Below are 23247 nucleotides of genomic sequence, written 5' to 3'. Positions count from 1 at the left end.
CTGATTTGTTCCCTGGTTTCTTTCCTAGTTCAGAGAGTCGGAGAAGATTGGGTAGTGTTTGCGTATGGAAGCCAGGAACTGGATTTGGGCTGTTAATTGATTAGAGGTAATGTTAGACTGTTGAGCTTAATGTGTTGAGGGATATTGGGACCCGAGGTGGTTGCTGAGGCCAAGATGATAATAAAACCATTGAAATTAACTCTGTAGGAGGACAACCAGCTGAGGAGTTCAGCCAAATCCAAATTCCCCCTTCCTGGCTGCACAGATTGTGGCACAACCTATTCTTTTTCAGGTACCTTTTAAACATGCTAAATCTTTCTGCCTTCCTCATCTTTTCAAGTAACATAAACCCAAAGTGCTCTTATTTAGATGGAGAAAATAATCCTCAAACTACCTCTTGCTCTAGTTCTCAACTTGACTATTGAGAAAAATGGGTCCTTTCTCATCATTCTTTTAATCATTATCCTTTGATCATTATCCTTTGCCTGCAATTTTGCAGTTTTCCTGGCTGCTATTAGATTTTACCTTTCTGATCTCCATGGAACGTTGTAAACTCCACATAAATCAATCCTGGATTCTCCTTGTTGACATTTCAAAAAAGAAATTGGCCCAGTTAAACTTTATACCAGTGATTTAGATGAGAATGTACAAGGTATAATTAGTAGGTTTACAGATGACACTGAAGTAGGTAGTATTGTAAACGGTGAAGATGATTATCACATTACAGCTGGATCTTGATCAGCTGGGCGAGTGGCCTGAGGAAAGGGTATTGGAGTTTAATGAGAGCAAGGTTTTGCATTTTGGGAAGTCATATCAGGGTATGAACTTCACAGTGATTGGTAGGGTCCTGTGAAGTGTTGACGAGCAGAGGGATCTAGGAGTACAAGCATATAGTTTGAAATAAGCCTACAGACATAAATGCGTAAACAAGCATATAGACATGGAAATGGCACAGTGAGATAAAGGTGTAAAGAAGGTTTTTGGTACATTGACCTTCATAAGTCAGAGTATTAAGTATGGAAGTTGGGACATTAGGTTACAGTTGTACAACATGGTGAGGCCACGTTTGGAGTATTGTGTTTAGTTCTGGTCATCTGGCTATAGGATGTCATTAAGCTAGAAAGAGTGCAAAAAATACTTACGAGGTTGTCGCCAGGACTTGAGAGCCTGAGCTATAAGAAAAGTTGGCCAGGCAAGGACTTTATTCCTTGGAGCACAGGAGGCTGAGGTGTGATCTTGTAGAGGTGTAGAAAATCAAGAGGAGAATAAATAGAATGAATGCACAGTCTTTTATTCAGGGTAGAGGAATCAAGAACCAGAGGATGTTGGTTTAAGATGAGGGGCAATGTTTTCAATTGGGTGGTGGGTATTTGGAATTAGGTGCCAGAGGAGGTAGTTGAGGCAGATACCATAACAGCATTTAAAAGACACATGGACAGGCACATGAATATGGAAGGTTGAGAGGGGACCAAACCTGGGCAAATGGGACTAGATTAGATGGAACATCTTGGTAGGCACGAATGAGTTGGGCTGAAAGGCCTATTTCTGTGCTTTGACTCTATATTACTTGGGTGGGCGGTTTAAAAATCATGCTAACAATAGGCACACAATAAAACGAGGAAATAATCTGTTGTACACATTATAGAAGCAAAAAAAAAGTGACGCTATGTTCTTGTGCCAGTTTGGCAATGTGTTTCCCTATGGGGCTAGGCAGCATCTATGCATTGGGTGTTCTTTGATCATAAGAGCAGAAGATATAGGACCAGAGACTGACCTGCCATTCATCAGATCATGGCTTCTTGCTCAAAATGTTGCTAGATTGTCCACTATAGCCCTTTTCACAAATTAGACAGGTCTGAAAACAACCAGCATTCAAAAGGTACAATGCTGATGAATACCACTGCCCCAAGGAAAATAAGTTCATCAAATGTTCTTGAATTTCATTGGGATTTCAGAATTTACTGTGTGTTTTAGGGGGTGTAGAATACATTTTAGGTACTGAACAGAAAAAGTGCAACTATTTCCCACAATACTCTGTCACCTGGACAGTTTCTAACTATACAGCCGAAACAGCCAGCTTTGCTTCACTTGAAGTGCAGTCTTGTGAACGTAGAACATCTTTGAAAGGAATGCCCATCTTTTAATTAATAAAACAACTAATTTTGGTGCACAATGAATATGATGATTGCATCAATTTCAGGCCAGAATAAAATCACATCTATTTGAAACAAAACAGAATTCCCCTGTTAGAAATATGAGAGGAAGTTATACTAAAGATGGTGCAGAGTTCACTATGGTAAAGGTGGTTGTGCAGGAGGAAGAATATGACCTCCCTTTCGTGTTAGTACACTTATTTCGTCTTTCAGATCTTTGATTTCTTGCGCTTGCTTCTCCACTTGCTGAATCAGCTCCTGTTTTTCCAACAATTTAACTTTCTGTTTCTGAATTTCTGCTCCCTAGAACAAATCAGTTGTAATAATCTTCATCAGTTCCACACAAGTTGAGGATTGTGACACATTTCAATGAGAACCTAAACTGGAGTTACTGTTACATGTAGCTAGACCAGACATACACAAAAATGTACACAATATTCAATTTTAGTGCTGAATTACACTTGAACTGCAGCAGATTCCCTTACAGTGCAAACCCTTGACACTCCTGCACCATTTCAAATGCAAATTGTGTCCAGTCTATTTTTCTACCAATATGTACTACAGACCCCCGAATAGTCAACAGGAATTAGAAGGACAAATGTGCCAGGAGATTGCAGACAGCTGCATGTCAAATACGGTTGTTGTAGTTGGGGATTTTAACTTTCCCAATATAGACTGGGAAAACTAAGGTTCAATGGGGTGCAAAAATGGTTTAAATGGGGTGCAATTCCTCAAAAGTATTCAGGAGAGTTTTCTTAAGCAGTATGTAGAGGCCCCCACACGTAAGAGGACAACGCTGGATCTGGTATTGGGAAATTGGGAAGGGCAAGTTAATGATGTGTTTGTGGAGGAGCCTTTTGGGACCAGTGACCACAGTTCGATTAGATTTAAGATAGTTATGGATAGGGACTGAGAGGGTCCACGTGTTAAAATGCTCAACTGGGGTAAGGCCAACTTTGAGGTTATGAGGGAAGGTCTCGCTCAAGTTGACTGGAACAGGTTATTTGAGGGGAAAGGAACAACGGCCAAGTGCTGACGAAAGCTCAGGATATGTACGTCCCCGTTAGAGTGAAGGACAAAGCAGGCAAGTTTGGCTGATGATGGAAATTGAGGTGTTGGTCAAAAACAAGAAGGATGCATGGGACAGGTATAGGCAACTGGGATCAAGTGCATCCCTGGAGTTTACCCCTTAGTTTGAGGAGCTAAGGACTAAACTGAAAAAGGAGATCAGAAGGGCAAAAAGGGGCCAGGAGATAGCTCTGGCGGGTAGCATTAAGGACAATCCCAAAAGATTTTATAAATACATAAGGGGGAAAAGGGTAACTAGAGAGAGAGTGGGACCTCTCAGGAATCAAAGTGGTCACCTCTGTGGAGCCACAGGGAATGGGCAAGTTCCTCAATGTGTATTTCTCCTCTGTATTTACTGAGGAGAAAGACAGTAGGACGGAGGAACTTGGACAGTCAATGGAAGTGTCTCGAGAACAGTCAGTGTTACTGTCGAAGTACTGAAGGTACTGTCGTGTATGAAGGTAGACAAATCTCCGGGGCCTGATCAGATATATCTGAGGGCATTGCGGGAAACTAGAGAGGAAATTGTGGGACCCCTGGTTGAAATTTACGAGTCGTCCTTAAATACAGAAGAGGTGCCAGAAGACTGGAGGGTGGTAAATGTTGTGCCTCTTTTCAAGAAGGGCTGCAGGGAAAATGCTGGGAACTTTCGGCCGGTGAGCTTAACATCTGTAGTTGGCAAGTTACGAGAGAGTATTTTGAGGGATAGGTTATACAGGCATTTGGATGGGCAAGGGCTGATTAGGGATAGTCAGCATGGTTTTGCACGTGGGAGGTCGTGTCTCACAAATCTGATTGATTTTTTTGACGACGTGACCAAAAACCTCTGAGGGCAGAGCTATAGATGTGCACATGGATTTCAGTAAGGCATTTGACAAGGTTCCGCATGGTAGGCTGCTCTGGAAGGTTAGATCACATGGGATCCAAGGAGAAATAGCTGAATGGATAGCAAATTGGCACCATGGAAGGAAGCAGAGAGTGATGGTGGAAAGTTAGTTGCCTCTCGGACTGGAGGCATGTGAGTAGTGGTGTGCCTCATGGTTCGGTGTTGGGCCCATTGCTGTTTGTCATCTACATCAATGATTTGGATGAGAACATACAGGGCAAGATTAGCAAGTTTGCTGATGATACAAAAGTGAGTGGTTTTGCAAATAGTGAAGATAGTTGTGAAAGATTGCAGCAGGATCGGTTGGCCAGGTGGGCGGAGGAATGGTTGATGGAATTTAATACAGAGAAGTGTGAGGTGTTGCATTTTGGGACGTCGAACAAGGGCAAGACCTACGTAGTAAATGGTAGGCTTCTGGGTAGTGTAGCGCAGAGGGATTTAGGAGTACAAGTGCATGGTTCCTTGAAGGTCGTCGCAGGTGAATAAGGTAGTCAAAAAGGCTTTTGGCACTTTGACCTTCATTAGTCAGTATTGAGTATAGAAGTTGGAAAGTCATGTTCCAGTTATAAAGTGCATACAGAAAGTATTCAGACTTTTTACTTTTTTTTATTTTCCACGTTTTGTTAGGTTACAGCCTTATTTTAAAATGGATTAAATTCATTTTTTTATCATCAAGCTGCACACAATACCCCATAATAAAAAAGCGTAAACAGCTGTTTAGAAATTTTTGCAAAGTAATTAAAAGGAAATAACTGAAATATCACATTTACATAAGTATTCAGACCCTTTACTCAGTACTTTGTTGAGGCACCTTTGGCAGCAATTACAGCCTCAAGTCTTCTTGGGTATGATGCTACAAGCTTGGCACACCTGTATTTGGGTAATTTCTCCCATTCTTCTCTGCAGATCCTCTCAAGCTCCGTCAGGTTGGATGGGGAGCGTCAATGCACAGCTAATTTCAGGTCCCTCCAGAGATGTTCGATCGGGTTCAAGTCCGGGCTCTGGATGGGCCACTCAAGGACATTCACAGACTTGTCACCAACCCACTTCTGCGTTGTCTTGGCTGTGTGCTTAGGGTCGTTGTCCTATTGGAAGGTGAACCTCCGCCCCAGTCTGAAGTCCAGGACGCTCTGTAGCAAGTTTTCATCGAGGATCTCTCTGTACTTTGCTCCGTTTATCTTTCCCTCGATTCTGACCATTCTCGCAGTTCCTGCCGCTGAAAAACATCCCCACAGCATGATGCTGCCACCACCATGCTTCACCATAGGTATGGTATTGGCCAGGTGATAGCGTGCCACCTGGCATTCAGGCCACAGAGTTCAATCTCGGTTTCATCAGACCAGAGAATCTTGTTTCTCATGGTCTGAGAGTCCTTTAGGTGCTTTTTGGCAAACTCTAAGTGGGCTGTCATATGCCGTTTACTGAGGAGTGGCTTCTGTCTGTCCACTCTACCATAAAGGCCTGATTGGTGGAGTGCTGCAGATATGTTGTCCTGGAAGGTTCTCCCATCTTCACAGAGGAACTCTGGGGCTCTGTCGGAGTGACCATCGGGTTCTTGGTCACCTCCCTGACCAAGGGTCTGCTCCCCCAATTGCTCAGTTTGGCCAGGTGCCAGCTCTATGAAGTCCTGATGGTTCCAAAGTTCTTCCATTTAAGAATGATGGAGGCCACTGTGCTCTTCGGGACCTGCAATGCTGCAGAAATTGTTTTATACCGTTCCCCAGATCTGTGTCTCAACACAATCCTGTCTCGGAGGTCTACAGACAATTCCTTCATTTTTGCCCTGACATGCACTGTCAACTGTGGGACCTGATATAGACAGGTGTGTGCCTTTCCAAATCATGTCCAATCAATTTAATTTACCACTGGTGGACTCCAATCAAGTTGTAGAAACATCTCAAGGATAATCAATTGAAACAAGATGAACATAAGCTCAATTTTGAGTGTCATAGCAAAGGGTCTGAATACTTATGTAAATGTGATATTTCAGTTATTTCTTTTTAATTACTTTGCAAAAATTTCTAAACACCTGTTTTTGCTTCTTCATTCTGGGGTATTGTGTGTAGATTGATGATAAAAAAATGAATTTAATCCATATTAAAATAAGGCTGTAATGTAACAAAATGTGGAAAAAGTGAAGGGGTCTGAATACTTTCTGAATGCACTGTTTTTAGACGTTGGTGAGACCGTATTTCGAATATTGTGTTCAGTTCTGGGCTCCCCATGTTATAGGAAAGATATTGTCAAGATTGAAAGGGTTCAGAAAAGATTTACAAGGATGTTGCCAGGACTAGAGGGTGTGAGCTATAGGAAGATGTGGAGTAGGCTGAGTCTTTATTCCATGGAGTGCAGGAGGATGAGGGGTGATCTTATAGAGGTATACAAATTCATGAAAGGGATAGATCGGGCAGATGCAGTCTTTTGCCCAGAGTAGAAGAATCGAGGACCAGAGGACATAGGTTCAGAGTGAAGGGGAAAAGATTTCATAGGAATCTGAGGGGTAACTTTTTCACACAAAGGGTGATGGGTGTATGGAACAAGCTGCCAGAGGAGGTAGTTGAGACTGGGACTATCCCATCGTTTAAGAAACAGTTAGACAGGTACATGGATAGGACAGGTTTGGAGGGATGTGGGCCAAGCGCAGGCAAGTGGGACTAGTGTAGCTGGGACATTGTTGGCCAGTATGGGCAAGTTGGGCCGAAGGGCCTGTTTCCACATTGTATCACTCTATGACTCTAATAGGATGGATTTTTATGTTAATTAACAACAGACAAATGTATTTTTAAATAAACTTCTTAGTTTCCTTTTTTTAAAATAATTTTTAAGTTATCCAACCGTTCGTTGCAGGTAATTAACGGAACTGAGTAATGGAACAGTGGTGTTCGGTTATTCTACTTTTGCAATTTAGTATATTCTTTGCACAACAGATTGTACTACAAAATGCACATCATTCTGCTATATTACATTCATTGTGTGGTTCTTTTTATCATTACCGTATATACTGTTTCCTATATGAGCTTCATGCAAACAAATTTCCTTGCACCTTAATGTATATGACACGGAACTTACCTAAGATCCCATGTACTATTTCAAACAAGAACACGCAAGTTCTCCCGGTTGCCCTGATCGACATTTCTCCCTCAGGTTACTATCATTATTGCTGTTTGTGGCTCCCTACAGTATGTAATTCATGTAATTCATCCCCACCAAGCTCATCACCAAACTCCACCAGCTAGGCCTCAGCTCGTCATTATGTGACTGGATCCTGGACTTCCTGCTGGAACGTCCGCAGGCAGTGAGAATGGGCCCGCACCTGTCCTCCACTATCACCCTGAGTACCGGCACACCACAGGGCTGTGTTCTGAGCCCCATGCTCTACTCCCTCTTCACACACGACTGTGTTCCTGCATTCGACACCAACACCATTGTCAAGTTTGCAGATGACACAACGGTGATCGGGCTGATCACCAACGGGGATGAAACAAACTATAGAGCGGAGGTGCAGAACCTGGCGGACTGGTGCTCGGATAACAACCTGTCCCTAAATACCACCAAGACCAAGGAGCTGATCATCAACTTCCGTAGGTCACATAACGGGGAATATGCCCCGATCTCTATCAACGGGGACAGTGTGGAGAGAGTGTCCAGCTTCAAGTTTCTGGGCACTCACATTTCGGAGGACCTAACATGGTCCAATAACACTGCTGCGCTGGTCAAGAAGGCACAACAAAGACTGTTCTACTTAAGAACACTGAAAAAGTCTGGTCTACCCCAACAGCTGCTGACGACCTTCTACCGCTGCAACATAGAGAGCATCCTAACGCATGGCATCCCTGTGTGGTACCTCAGCTGCACGGAGGCAGAAAGGAAAGCTCTACAGCGGGTAGTCCATAGAGCTCAGAGGGCCATCGGAACACAGCTACCAGACTTGGAGGGCACCTACAACACACGATGCCTCAGAAAAGCCACCAGCATCCACAAAGACTCTTCACACCCCTGCAACAGTCTGTTCGAACTCCTTCCACCGGGCAGACGATACAAGGCCTTCTATGCCCGCACCTCCAGACTTAGGAACAGCTTCATCCCCAGGGCCATAGCTGCTATGAACCGGTTCTGCTGAGCCGGATGGCCACAACGCATAGATCAACTTGCACTTTACCCTGTCCAAAACTGTTACAACTGTTTCGTTTCGTTGGGTTGCTGCTGTCTAAATTACCTAAATTATTGCATCGTATGGGAGGCGCATTCCCAATCTCGTTGTACCCCTGGGTACAATGACGATAAAGATATGTTGTATTGTATTGTATTGTAAAGCCCAAGAATCTATTCTTGAGCCCACTCCTATAATTCATCTCTGAGCCTTAGTGACAGGATGTATTGAAACCTGCCCAGGGATTCACCAAGTAATCACATCATCTGGGAAGTGGAAGTGAACAACAGGAGCCAAAGTTTAAGTCATAACAACTTCGGTACTTCATTCATTTTAAAGATGCCAAAATATATCTGATTCAACAAGATTACCATTTTGTTCTGTTGAATATTTAACTCTGCTTCAGCCTTTTCCTTTTCCGTCATCATCATATTCAATTGATCCATTCTGCACGTGTACTGCCTGGTGTAATGTATAAGCTCTGCTTGCAGCTCTGCTATTTTCTCCTGTATTGAGTTAAAAAAGTAAAATAATGTTACTGCAGTGACGATCGTCTTCCAGTTGTTTAGGAAGATCTGATAGTAAAAGGACTTTTACTTTAAAAGGACCTGATAGCAAAAGGCAAGAGGAGAAAGAGGAAGTAGCCATGATTCAAACAGTGACAAATCAAATGCATATTGCTGTTTGAGTTGCTCCCAAGTAAAGGACAATCCCAAGCAAAGGGGTGGTCTTCCTCAACACCAGCCAAAGGATATGAAGGGTTGGGAGCTCTTTTCCAAGCACTTCCACAGAGAGCAGCACTGACACCTGTTATTGGAGTCTAGACATTAATTAGTAAAGGAACGGATTGGCAAGTTGGAGGTACCGACCCCCCATTAAAGGGAAGGAGAGTGCAGGGCCTGTCCCACTTCCGCGATTTTTAAGGCGACCGCCGCCGACTGTCAAAGTCGTAGCAGATCGCCGAAAAACCTTTGATTTTTTTTTTTAACCCTACGACAATGCCTACAACAAGCTGCCGACAACTAGCGACCCAGTCGTCGCGACCTAGGACGTCCACCTACCACAGTGACTACGACAAGCCTCGACAACCGAAGTCAACCTACCTCCACCCTCGACAAACTACGACCCTGTCAGGTCACAACTGATGACAACGGTAACCATTTCACGTAATGTTTGCGCAAAAATGGATTTGGGTAGGGTCTCCGATCATTCAGCATCATGACTGTCAGGAAGCAACATATGATGGCATTGCTCTTACATCAAATGCAAGCCCTGCTGCTTGCAGCAGCCCTCATGCTTAATATTCTGCAAGACACAAGGACAAGAAGAATGGGGAAGAAGAAGCCCAAGAAGAGGTCTGTGTGGTTGAAGCCCTTGTCCCTGAAGAGACCCAATGCAGTGCAATATCAAAATAAATGAAAAGAGTTTGCTTTTCAATGCAGTGCAATGCTTGTGTTTGTGTTTGTTTTATTGGTCAAAATAAATGAAATTAAAATATTTGAAAGAGATGCCATGAGAAACTACCCTGAAATACAATAACCTCAAACATCAATCTTTGGTCAAAATGTCCAAAAATTTACTTTATTGAAACGAACAAAATTCTTATAAAAGGTGGATCAGCACCAGCGACAACCAAAGTCACCTGGCGACAACCTGGCGACAACCTACGACAGCGCCCACTACAGGATACGACAAGCTACGATCATTGGCGTCAAGCCAGCTGTCACCGAAGATTTTCGAACAGAGAAATTTCCGCGACGACCCGAGAACAGCTACGACTCATTGGAGATGACTCACGACGATACCCGCGACACACCGGCGACCGTGCGGCGACAGCCTAGTCGCCCGCAGTCGCCTTAAAAATCGCCGAACTGGGACAGGCTCTTAGAAGCCTCCAGAAGTAATAGGACAGGAAGTTTAAGAAGGGATAAGAGCCTAAGGTCAGGTGAAGTCAGGGCCGATGTGAGAAGAGGGGTGGTGAATACCGAATTAAAGGCAGGGATTATATTTGAATACACATAGAATACGGAACAAAATGGATGAACTAAAGTTGATTGGAAAGGGAACCTAACAGGGGTGATGGTAGAACAGCAATGGCAGAAATTTCTGGTTCAATTTGGAAGATGCAGCATCTTTTCATTCCAAAGAGGAGAAAAGATTCTAATGGGAGAATGAGGGGACCGTGGCTGAAAAAGAAAGTCAAAGACAGCATAAAACTAAGAGAAGGCATATAACTCTGCAAAGATTAGTGGGATGCTTGAGGATTGGGAAGTTTTTAAAAAAACAGAAGGTAACTAAGAAGGCAATATGGGGAGAAAAGATGAAATATGAAAGTAAGCTAGCCATTAATATAAAAGTGTTAACATGCGGGGATTGTTGGTCGGTGCAGACTCGGTGGGCCGAAGGGCCTGTTTCCATGCTGTATCTCTAAACTAAACTAAACTAAGGGTAACAAAGTTTCTTCAGATATATAAAGAGTAAGAAAGCAGCAAGAGTTGGACCCCTGGAAAATGATGCTGGACAAGTGATAATGGAGAATACAGAAAATTGCAGAGGAACTGAATACATTTTTTGCATGAGTCTTCACAGTGGAAGACACCAGCAATGTGCCAGAAAATTAAGAATCAAGGGATGGAAATTAGTGGAATAACTATCACTTAAGAGAAGGTGCTTGGGAAGCTGAAAGATCTGAAGGTGGAAGGGATGGACTACACACCAGGGTTCTGAAAGAGGTGGCTTCAGAGATTATACAGGCATTAGTTGTGATCTTTCAAGAATCACTAGAGTCAGGGATGGTTCCAGATAATTGGAAAAATGCAAATATTACCCCGCTGTTCAAGAAGGGTGCGAGGGTGAAGAGTGGAAACTATAGACCGGTTAGCCTGACTTCAGTGGTTGTTAAGATTTTAGTGCCCATTATAAAAGACGAGGTTTCAGAAGCACACTTAGAAGCACACGATAAAATAGGTTGTGTGGTTTTGTGAAAGGGAGATCTTGCCTGACGAACCTGTCGGAGTTTTTCGAGGAAGTAAATAGCAGGATAGATAAAGGAGAGTCAGTGGATGTGGTTTACCTGGATTTTCAAAAGGCTTTGATAAGGAGCCGCTAGTCAGGCTGCTAAAGATGAGAGCCCATGGTATCAAGGAAGATACTAGCATAGATAGCAGGTTGGCTGGATGGCAGAAGGCAGAGAGTGGCAATAAAGGGGGCTTCTTCTGGTTGGCTGCCAGTGACTAGTGGATTTTTGCAGGGGTCGGTGCTGGGGCCGTAACTCTTCACATTGTATATAAATGATTTGCATGAGGAAATGAAAGGTTTTTCAGCCAAGTTTGCAGATGATATTAAGATAGGTGGAGGGGCAGGTAATGTAGAGAAAGCAGGGACTCTGCAGAAGGACTCAGATAGGTTTTGAGAATGGGATGAGAAGTGGCAGATGGAATACAGTGTAGCAGAGTGTGGAGTCATACATTTTGTTAGGAATAAATTTCTAAATGAGGAGAGAATTCAAAAATCAGAGATGCAAAGGAACTGGTGCAGGATTCCCAAAAAAGTTAATTTGCAAGTTGAATCGGTAGTAAGGAAGGCAAATGCAATACTAGCATTTAATTTGAGAAGGATGGAATACAATAACAAGGGTGTAATGCTGAGGCTTTATAAGGCACTGGTCGGACTGCATTTGCAGTATTAATAGCAGTTTTGGGCCCCATACATGAAGAAGGATGTGCTAGCATTGGAGAGGGTCCAGAGGAGGTTTACAAGAATGATGATTCCAGGAATGATTGGGTTACCGTGATGAGCGTTTGAAGACACTGGGCCTGTAGTCGCTGGAGTTTAGAAGGGTGAGGGGGGACCTTATTGAAACTTACCGAATAGTGAAAGGCCTGGATAGAGTGAATGTGGAGAGGATATTTCCACTAGTGAGAAAGTTTAGGACCAGGCGCCATAGCCTCAGAATAAAAGGATGCGCCTTTAGAAAGGAGATGGGAAGAAATTTCTTTGGGCAGAGAGTTGTGAATCTGTGAAACTCATTGCCACAGACGGCTGGGAGGCCGTCAATGGATATTTGTAAGGTGGAGATTAACAGATTCTTGATTAGTAAGGGTGTCAGGGGTTATGGGGTGAAGGCAGAATGGGGTTGAGAGGGAAAGATAGATTAGCTGTAATTGAATGACGGACTAGACGATTGGCCGAGTGGCCTAATTCTGCTCCGTGAACCGTTGAACATATTATTCATCATCTAGACACAAAGGAAACAAAGTAATTTATATTTGTAGTATGTGGAAATAATTTTAGTAGGATGGTGTAAAGCACTATCACATTTACATTGCCATATTTAGCCATGATTTAACTTTGATTCAGACACTTGAGGCTTTGATCTGCTAAAGAAGCCTAATTCCTGGTTCATAATGGGTTCCATTTCCTTTAGGTGACAATTATTTAAAGCTCAACTCTGTGCCTTGGAACTGCAGCCTTCACTTTATACCCGAACAATTGTCTGGGCCCTTGCACATCAATGACAACTTGCTTTTACGTAAGGTATAGGAAAGAAACTGTAGATGCTGGTTTAAATCGAAGGTAGACACAAAATGCTGGAGTAACTCAACGGGTCAAGCAGCATCTCGGGAGGAAAGGAATGGGTGATATTTCGGGTCGAGACCCTTCTTCAGACTGATGTCAGGGGAGGGGGCGGGACAAAGATAGAATGTAGTCGGAGGCAGGAAGACTGGTGGGAGAACTAGGAAGGGGGAGGGGATAGAGAAGGAAAGCAGGGACTTCTGAAGTTAGAGAAGTCAATGTTCATACCGCTAGGGTGCAAATTACCCAAGTGAAATATGAGGTACTGTTCCTCCAATTTGCGCTGGGCTCTAGATAGACTCTATCCCCTACTCCCAATTCCTCCGTCTATGCCACATCTGTGCCCAGGATGAGGTGTTCCACACCAGGGCATTGGTGATGTCTTCATTCTTTAGGAAACTGGAGTTCCGCTCTTCCATTATAGATGAGGCTCTAACTAGGATGTCCTTAATATCCCCAGCTCCGCTCTTGCTCCCCATTCGTAACAAGGATAGAGTCCCCCTTGTCCTCACCTTCCATCCCATCAGCCGTCGCTTCTATATACTAAAACTCTTGTTTGTTTGTTTGTTCCTGAACAACAGCCAAAACGGTACACGATAGCGCGACATTTGTAGACCCACCATACTCACCGTTGTCCCTTTGGTGCTAATGGAAGAAGTTTCATTGAAATCGGTTATATTAAAGTTATTCACATTTTACAGTTTAAATCTATCTCCTAGGGAGGGAGGGGGGAGGGAGGATAAGAGGGTTGAAGGGGATGGAGTGGGGGAGAGGGTGGGTGGAGGGAGGGGAGAGGAGACAGGATGGCGGGAGGCGAGGGGGGAAGGAGGGGGAGGGGGGGGAAGGAGGGAGAGGGTGCTGTACCAATGCAGGTTTGGGCCCAACAGGTCCACCTGGTCTGGTCTAGTTCAACATACAATCCTCCAACATTTTTGCCACCTCCAATGGGATCCCACTACTGGCCACATCTTCCCATCTCCACCCCTTTCTGCTTTCTGCAGAGACCATTCCCTCCGAAGCTCCCTGGTCAACTCGTCCCTTCCCACCCAAACCACCCCCTCCCCAGGTACTTTCCCCTGCAACCGCAGGAGATGCAACACCTGTCCCTTTACCTCTCCCCTCAACTTCAGGGATCCAAACAGTCCAGGTGAGGCAGAGGTTTACCTGCACCTCCTCCAACCTCATTTATTGTATCCGCTGTTCCAGGTGTCAATTTCTCTACATTGGTGAGATCAAGCGCAGGCTCAGCGATCATTTCGCTGAACACCTCCGCTCAGTCTATCTTAACCTACCTGATCTCCCAGTAGCTCAGCACTTCAACTCCCCCTCCCATTCCCAATCTGACCTTTCTGTCCTGGGCCTCCTCCATTGTCAGAGTGAGGCCAAGCGCAAATTGGAGGAATCGCACCTCATATTTCGTTTGGGTAGCTTACACCCCAGCGGTATGAACATTGACTTCTCTATCTTCAGAAGTCCCTGCTTTCCCTCTCTATCCCCTTCCCCTACCCAGTTTTCACACTCGTCTTCCTGTCTCCGACTACATTCTATCTTTGTCCCACCCCCTCCCCTGACATCAGTCTGAAGAAGGGTCTCGACCCAAAATGTCACCCATTCCTTCTCTCCCGAGATGCTGCTTGACCAGCTGAGTTACTCCAGCATTTTGTGTCTCCCTTTGCTTTTACATAATGCCATTAACGTATTAAAAGCATCTTGGGTTGCTTCTTAAATCAGAGAAAGTTGAACAGAAGCATCTAAAGAGATTTCAGGAGACCTTTCCCGATATATAGAGGAGAGAGGCTAATAACAGACAGAAGAAACAAATTGGATTTTAATGTGCCAAGCATGCCGAACTAGAAAATGTCCACTACCAAACATCTAGTCAACAGCCCCACCTGCTTCCTCTCGTTGTATTACCCACACACTGTAAACACATGCTTACCTCCCTACGTGTTAGCTTTCTGTGGAATATACTGTTATTGATATCAATCTTCTCTTTCAGTTCTTCCAATGTCATGTTCACTGTGAGAGTTTGCAATGCTTCCAGATCAACGACACGACCAAACTTCCGAATCATTTCTTGGTAGCACTTTTCTTCCAATTCTATAGCGGTACAATTGCATGGAAGAAATTAAAAGGTGAATTTTTTATTTTTTATTCACTTTATTGAAGGTGATAATCCATGGATTATTCCCAATGCCACAGGTCAACAAGAACAGAAGTAAACCATAGCTGGGTTTGAGGTGCAAGAGCCTTGTAAGAATATAATGCTGGGGCAGTAACTGGGCAAAAACAGTCAAGGCTGCGCAGTTAACATTCTTGCATACAAGGATACCAGAGAAAAACACAACCAAATGTACCAAGTTACATTCTGCAAGAATCATCCACTGAGAATATGAATAGAAGAAAATAAGAAAGGTGTATTTTAATCGGAGTGTACTATAGGCCTCCCTAGCAGTAAGCAGGAGATTGAGGAACAGATATGCAGACAGATTACTAAAAGATGCCAAAGCATCTTGGGTTGTCTTTAGTGAGTGACTAACTTCCTTTTATTGACTGGCTCTTGCTCACTGCCAAAGGCTTACATTGGGCAGAATTTGTTAGATGTATTGAAGGTTTCCTGAAACAGTATGTGAATAATCAAACCAAGATGGGAATATACTGAACCTTGTGTTGGGAAGCGAGCCTGGCCAGGTGGCTGGTGTTTCAGAGAAGAGCATTTTGGGAATAGTGATCACAACTCCATAAGTTTTAAGATTGTTTTGAATTGGGATCGGTCTGGACCTTGCGGGATGGTACTAAATTGGAGTAATGCAAATAACAATGTTATTTAAAGGCTAGTTGATCAAAGTTCAGAACCAGCATGTTCCAGTAAGGAGGAGGGGTAAAGATGGCAGGGGAACCTTGGATGACCAAAGAGGTTGTACATTTTGCCAAAAAGGGAAGCGTATGCAAGTTTGAAATGGCTTTGGCAAGTCAGATTAAATAAGGTTTTGTTACATTAAAAACAAGAGGACAACCAGAAAAAGGGGAGGATAAAGGAGGGAACAAGTGCTTGGATTCAGAGGATATAGGTGAGGTACTAAATATGGAGGACAGTGACTCGCGTGTGGAAAGTATAATATGCAATAGCAGTTGGAGATCAAAAAGGAGGTGGTCTTGGGGCTCTTTAAGGGCATTAAGGTGGAGAAATACCCAGGACCTGATGGCATCCATCCCAGGTTATGAAGTGAGGCAAGAGAGGAGATTATTGGGGCCTTGACCAGCTTTTGCAGCTTCTCCAGCCACAGGTGTGGTAACGAACAATTGATGAGAAGCTAAAAAAAACACAAAGTGCTGGAGTAACTCAGCGGTTTAGGCATCATCTCTGGTGAACATGGATAGGTGACATTTTGGGTCCAGACAACTTCTTCAAACTGATTGTGAGTAGGGGAAAGAAAGGTGGAAGAGAGGGGGGGGGGGGGGCAGGATAAAGCCTGGCACAGAATAGGTGAATACAAGTGAAGGAGGGTTTGATAGGGAGATGGTTGGAGAAAGGGCCGAGGAAAAAAAAGACAATGTATGAGACAAAAGTATTGAAGAGTTGCAAATTGTGAAGCTACAGGAAGGAATGTAGGTGGAAAGGGAGAATTGGGTGCGAGTTCAGTTGGAGCATGGTGGGGGAGGTGGGGAGATAGAAGGGGGAGTGAGTGGGAGGGGGCGGTTGCCCCTGCCTAAAAGTGGAGAATTAAACTACCCATTAAAGTGGAGGTTGTAAGCTACCCATGTGGAATATGAAATGTTGTTAGGTTGTTCCTACAGTTTATGTGCCACTTCACTCTGGCAATGGAGGCAGCCCCCAGGACAGAAAAGACAGTATGGGAAAGGGGAAGGAAGTTAAAGTTGTGAGCAACTGGGAGATCCAGTAGGTCTTGGCGGACCGAGCATATGTGTTCAGCAAAATATCTGCACTTGGTCTTGCCAATGTATAGGAGGCCACACCGGGAACTCCAGATGCAGTACATGAGGTGGAAGGCGGCATGAACCTCTGTCTTATCGGGAAGGATTGATGGGGTCCCTGGGAGGTGAAGGAGGAGATAAAAGGACATGTGTTACGGTTGCAGGGGAAAGTACTGGAGGATAAGTGGTGTGGTTTGGGTGGGAAGCTATGAATGAACCAAGGAGTTGCAGAGAGCCTGGTCTTTGCGGAAAGTGGAAAGAAATGTCGGAGGATGGATGATGTGTTGAACGCGGAGGCTGGTGGGGGGTGCAATGTGAGGAAAGGGTCAGAAGGGAGCAAAGTGGTTAGGAAGGCTCCAAAAGGCACACAGATATACAGGGAATGGAGAGATATGGATCAAATGCAGACACCTAATATTAGTTTATCTTGGCACCATGTTCGTCATAGACATTGTGTTCTCTTTGGTATCTCAGTTCTAAGTTCTAAAATCGAAAGATAAAGATGGGGAAATCAGAAGTTGGAGGAGGGGTGTACATTTGCTGATTATGCATGGAATTAACAGAGAATGAAAGAGGAGAGAATTATAGCAAACATACGACTCAGAACGAGGCCCAGGCTACAGCTGCTTCCCCTGGCACCAGGCCTGGCTCTCCAGACCCCAAGAGGCAGGCGGCCGAGCCCTGCTCAATGGGCCCCAACTGCACAGGCGTGGACGCGTTTGTCCTGCGCATGCGCGGATGCGACGGCCATCTTACATAAGTACCAGATCAACGGATCCCCCATCTGCACATGCGCGGTTTTTTAAACTTTAAAATGTGAACAACTTTAAAAATATAACACTGATTTCAATTAAACTTCTTCCATAGGACCAAGGAACAATGGTGAGTAACGTGGGCCTAAAATTGTCATATTATCGTGTACCATTTGGGCTGTAATTCAGGAACAAGCGAACAAACGAGTGTTTTAGTATATAGATGGCTAGGCTGCATTTGGAGTAATGTGTGCAATTCTGGTCGCCTCACTACAGGAAGGATGTGGAAGTTTAGGAAAGGGTGCAGAGGAAGTTTACCAGAATGATGCATGATTTAGGGAGTATTAGTTACAGGGAGAGGGACACACTTGGATTGTTTTCTCTGGAACGCTGGAGGTTACAAGGAGGCCTGATAGAAGTATATAGAATTATAACAGGCAGAGAAGGGGTAGACAGTCAGTTTTATTTTCCCAGGATATACTGTGTGCAGTTTTGGTCTCCAAATTTGAGGAAGGATATTCTTGCTATTGAGGGCGTGCAACGTAGGTTTACTAGGTTAATTCCCGGAATGGCGGGACTTTCATATGTTGAAAGACTGGAGCGACTAGGCTTGTATACACTGGAATTTAGAAGGATGAGAGGAGATCTTATCGAAACGTATAAGATTATTAAGGGGTTGGACACGTTCGAGGCAGGAAACATGTTCCCAATGTTGGGGGAGTCCAGAACAAGGGGCCACAGTTTAAGAATAAGGGGTAGGCCATTTAGAACTGAGATGAGGAAAAACTTTTTCAGTCAGAGAGTTGTGAATCTGTGGAATTCTCTGCCTCAGAAGGCAGTGGAGGCCAATTCTCTGAATGCATTCAAGAGAGAGCTAGATAGAGCTCTTAAGGATAGCGGAGTCAGGGGGTATGGGGAGAAGGCAGGAACGGGGTACTGATTGTGAATGATCAGCCATGATCACATTGAATGGCGGTGCTGGCTTGAAGGGCCGAATGGCCTCCTCCTGCACCTATTGTCTATTGTCTAAAATTGAAATACTAGAGGGCATAGCTTTAAAGGGCAAAGTTTAAAGGAGATGTGGGGGTAAGATTTTTCCACAGAGTGCTGAGTGCCTGAAATGTGCTGTTGGGGTGGTAGTTGAAGCAGATACATTAGTGGCATTAAAAGACTTTTGCATAGTGATATGGATATGCAGGGACAGACATTTGGGTCGAATTGCCTATTCTTGTGCTGCACTATTCGATGTTCTATCTATATACTAAAACTCTCGTTTGTTTATTTGTTTGTTCCTGAACTACAGCCAAAATGGTACACGATAGCACGACAATTTTAGGCCCACCTTACTCACCGACGTCCCTTTGGTGCTAATGGAAGAAGTTTCAATGAAATCGGTGTTATATTTTTAAAATTATTCACATTTTAAAGTTTAAATCTATCTCCTAGGGAGGGAGGGAGGGGGTGGGGGGAGGGAAGGGGAGGAGGGAGGATAAGGGGGGTTGAGGAGGATGGAGTGGGGGGGAGGGGGAGGAGTGGGGAGGGTGAAGGGGGGGCAGAGGGGATGAGGAAAGAGGTGAAGGGGATGGGGGAGGGATGAAGGGGAGGAGGGAGTGCTGCACCAATGCAGGAGAGGTTTGGGCCAAACGGGTCCACTCGTCTAGTATATCAATATTTCCACAGCTGCCATTTGAGTTATAGCATTAACACTGACCCTTATCATGCTTTTGTAAGTGTCTCCCGAGTCTTGCCAGTGCTATTCATTGATGAGCTTGGAAATAGTTTCTGATAATAACTTCCATCTTGTTGCCTTATGCAGTAGTTACCTGCTATTTCAGCTTCCATCTCTGTTTTGTCTTGGAGAAGCTGGACATGTTTCTGCCTGGCTTGCTTATACAGCTCTCGCTGCTCGGTCTTCTCCACATGCAATTCTTTGATCCTCCTCTGCAGTGACGTTAAAGCCAGATTGGTGAAGACTAGCCCAAACACTAGATCATTTGGCATATCTCCATTGACAACATACTCTATCTGCCACAGTTAGAGAAAGAATATTTTGTTTTGCAATTACTGATTTGGATTTTGACCATCCTTATCTCCGTCTTTAAATGACAATGTGAAAAATATTATGCAAATATAAGCAGCTGTTATTATATCTTAAGCTGGTGTGATGCATCTTAAGCAGCCAGAAAAGGGTGAATCATATGTTCCCATATTTGCCCCAATGGTTTTTCTGACATGTTTAATTTGACGGAATAAATATAAAGGTGGGTGCTCTATGCCTCAAGATTAGTTGGCCAACATCAAAATGTGAATATTGCTTGAGATTTTGCTGTCTATATCCTTGGTCATACTAAATCTCCAACATGCTGATGTTGAAATTAATTTTTTCACAAAATGATTTAAATTAATTATCTTACCTGGTGCAGTTTTAGAGGAACAACCACAAAGAGTTCATTCAATTTCTGTTGTTTCTGTCGTTGCAAAACCTCCAGGTCATTTTTTGCAGATTTTACTGTTACTTCAATGACTTTTACCTGTGCAATTATGGTGCAATTACATTTGTAGTACAAACCTCTAGGAACATGCTTTCCATTGACAACAGACATAATTTAAGATCAATAATATTAATGCCACTAATGGTCACTGTCCTATTGAAACTTGAATAACACCAGCTATCTCATAAAGTTTCAAAAAGAATTGAAAGCTGAAAGTTTTATTTTGTTTCTGTTTTCCCAACACATGCATTTCCAAATTTAGTCCATTCTTAAGTTTGCCAAGGGCTCTGTCATTAATAGCTTATAGGAGTCGATTGAAAGATGGGATAGTGACCAAAGGCTTGATTCAAAGAGTGAATTTCCAGGAATGCCTTCACTGCAAAGGCTAACAGGCAGAGCATTGAGTTCCAGAGTCATACAGCATGGAAACAAGCCCCTTGGCCAATGATTCATTGCTTATCATCAATCCCCTATATACATTAATCCCATTCTATTTTCCTCACATTTCAATGAATTCCTGCCCTAATTCTAGTACTCACTCATACACAAGGCCTTTTACAGCAGCCACTTATGACTGCACTTTTTTGAAATGTGGTCACAGGCTTCGGTTTAGTCACTGTGGCACTTTTATCCAAAAAGGGAATTGTAACCTATAGCTCAATCGTTTAAATATGTCCCTTTTTGTACAAATTGGCCAGTCTCCAGATTTTAACTTCCAGGTGGTTTTCCCTCTGCCCACATCGCCATGAGGCTGGCCTCTTTACCAGCATGATGATCCACCTGAGTAACCAAGGTGGGATTAATGGCTTCTTTGTGTTACTTAAATTATACATTCTGAGAAAAGAGACGGAGGGAGGGAGAAAGAGAATGGGAGAGCAGGAAAGAGAATGGGAGAGCAGGTAAGAGAGGGGGAGCGGAAAGAGAGGGGGGGGGGGCGAAAGAGGGAAAGAGGGAGAGCGAACATGATAAAAGAGAGAAAAAGTTTTACTGAGGGAGAAAGAGCTATTTTTATTTTATTTCAAAATATACTTTATTCAAGAAACAAATATATACAGTACAACACCTGATCCGTACAAAACTCCAACCGACATTCTCGGAGGCTATACATACATTCAATGCTGTTTACATAAATTTACCCTCCACCCTTGCCAATCATGTGGCCCACTGGCATGGAATCCCTTCCCTTATTTTGAGGGGCATCTCCACCACACCCTGTCCCCCATGTCCAGCAGCGGAAGGACCCTAGACTACGGTCCTCCCCCACAGAGTCTTGGCGTTGGCTGCACCAAGCTTCAGTGCGTAACTCAGCACGTACTCCTGCATTTTGCAGCGGGCCAGTCGGCAACATTCCCTGACAGACATCTCGCTCTGCTGGGAGGTCAACAGAGCTCGGGCAGACCAAAGAGCGTCTTTCACCGAGTTGATGACTTTCCAGCAGCACTTGATGTCAGTCTCTGAATGCGTCCCTGGGAACAGTCCGCAAATCACAGAGTCCTCTGTGACAGAGCTGTTCGGAATATGCTGATGGAGAATAGTGGCAATTTACGTTTTTCTTTTGGCCCATTCCTGCACTTTTTTTACTTAAAGCTTCCTTTGGCTTCCCTCAATGACATAGTGAGGCTAAAGAGTTATTGGTTAAAATGCCTTCAGGTTCCAGATGACATTGTCAGAACGAGTTAAGTATGCATAAACAGGATGTTGCTGGCTTCAGTTGGGTACCTCAGCCAACAGGCCAAGAGCCAGACTTAATGGAATCCAAGCTATAATACAGATCTTCAGAGTAGTCCACAGATTAATTTTCTGTTGATCATAAAAAAAATACTAGACTAGCTGGTTCCTTCTGCATCTTTTGAGGCACAACTAGAATTTACTCAGTGTTACTGCACTGCTGAACTAACGTTTTGCCTTGTTATCTGAAATTCACTTTAGTTCTTTTTAAATGTAGAAAAGGTAAAGGAACAAACCTTTTTAGCAATCATATCATATTCTTTTTTTATTAATTCTAGTGTTCTTTTCTCTTCTGCTAAGGCCTCCTCAATATCCAGTCGTTTCTCTCGAAGTTGAATAGTGTTGTCAAATAGTGCTGGGTCACACGCTGTGTGAAGAGGACAGGTGACAGATATTGTATGACTTCATTTATTTTTAAATGATACCGTAGCAAACTATAAAAATGTTCTGTCAGGGAACCTGAATATTCTTAGAACAGCATAGTACAAGAACAGTCCTTCCACCCCACAATGTCCATGCCCAATATGATGCTATGTTAAACTAATCTCCTCTTCCTGCATGTGATCCATATCCCTGCACTCCAAACCTAATTTCTTTACTTTGTTGTTTTCTAATAGCCCTAAAAATCCAAAATATCCTCAATGTTCCTATAATCCTGAATCAACCGAACACTAATTCAATTGCCGCCTCCTCTCAGTTCTGAATCAATACCAAACTACTTCCACTGTTCATCAATCCAGAAGTAATCCTAATAATTTTTTGTTTATCTTTTGGTACTGCATTTTATAGAGCCATACAGCGTGGAAACAGGCCCTTCAGCCCAGCTTGCCCATACTGACCAAGGTGCCCCATCTACACTAGTCCCACCTGCTCGTGTTTGGTCCATATCCTTCTAAACTTTTCCTATACATGCACCTGTCCTAATGTATTTTTAATATTGTTATAGGTTCTGCCTCAACCACCTCCACTGGCAGCTCATTCTATATACCCACAGCTTTGTGCAGACTCCAACTGGGGCCTCACCAGCACCTTGTACAGCTATTATATCTCCTCAGTCTTCTCCATTCAACCTGAATTTCAGTTCTCTCCTAATAACCATCCTTTCCCATTCTGGTGAATCCAAGCTGTGTGGCCTCTATGGGTTTTATACAGTTTCTGTAACAAAGTTTGCAAAACTACAAATTCTCTGAGTGTGGCCTTTAGGAAAGATACTGCATAATGCTTTATTATATTCAAAATAATCTTGCCTTATTTACTGTCATCATTTTGGATTCATCATTCTCATCCGCACACCCTCCCGTTTCATTTCTTTTAAGATGCCATGTCTCTAGATTAATTGCATCTCTTTTTCAATCAAACCAATGGATGTGACAACTACATTTATCCAAGAACTGCCTTTTTAAAACATAAGCCTCACTGTTTCTCCAAATAAGCAGGCTTCATCCCTATTCGTGCTGCCAAAACTGGGATTGTACACCCAAATTGTGCACAATCCTTAATATCTCAA

At 43.6% G+C, this 23247-nt stretch overlaps 1 protein-coding gene across 1 annotated transcript in view; it reads right to left on the bottom strand.

Moving 5' to 3' along the window:
- Positions 1–2206: 2206 nt before the first annotated feature.
- cfap44 (cilia and flagella associated protein 44) overlaps positions 2207–23247 on the bottom strand; it is a 115933-nt gene continuing 94892 nt past the window's right edge. Inside the window, exons 29-34 of the mRNA XM_078408713.1 lie at positions 21977–22107; positions 19935–20051; positions 19344–19545; positions 14772–14932; positions 8629–8763; positions 2207–2456 (exon numbers count right to left, since the gene is read on the bottom strand). Coding sequence (XP_078264839.1) covers positions 2292–2456; positions 8629–8763; positions 14772–14932; positions 19344–19545; positions 19935–20051; positions 21977–22107 — 911 coding nt within the window. The 3' untranslated portion in view covers positions 2207–2291. The remainder of the gene's footprint in view (positions 2457–8628; positions 8764–14771; positions 14933–19343; positions 19546–19934; positions 20052–21976; positions 22108–23247) is intronic.

The sequence above is a fragment of the Rhinoraja longicauda genome, chromosome 12 (genome assembly GCF_053455715.1).
Source record: "Rhinoraja longicauda isolate Sanriku21f chromosome 12, sRhiLon1.1, whole genome shotgun sequence".
In the NCBI taxonomy this organism is placed as follows: domain Eukaryota; kingdom Metazoa; phylum Chordata; class Chondrichthyes; order Rajiformes; family Arhynchobatidae; genus Rhinoraja; species Rhinoraja longicauda.
Note: the sequence above shows the minus strand (reverse complement) of the source record. Positions and strands in the feature narration are given on the sequence as shown.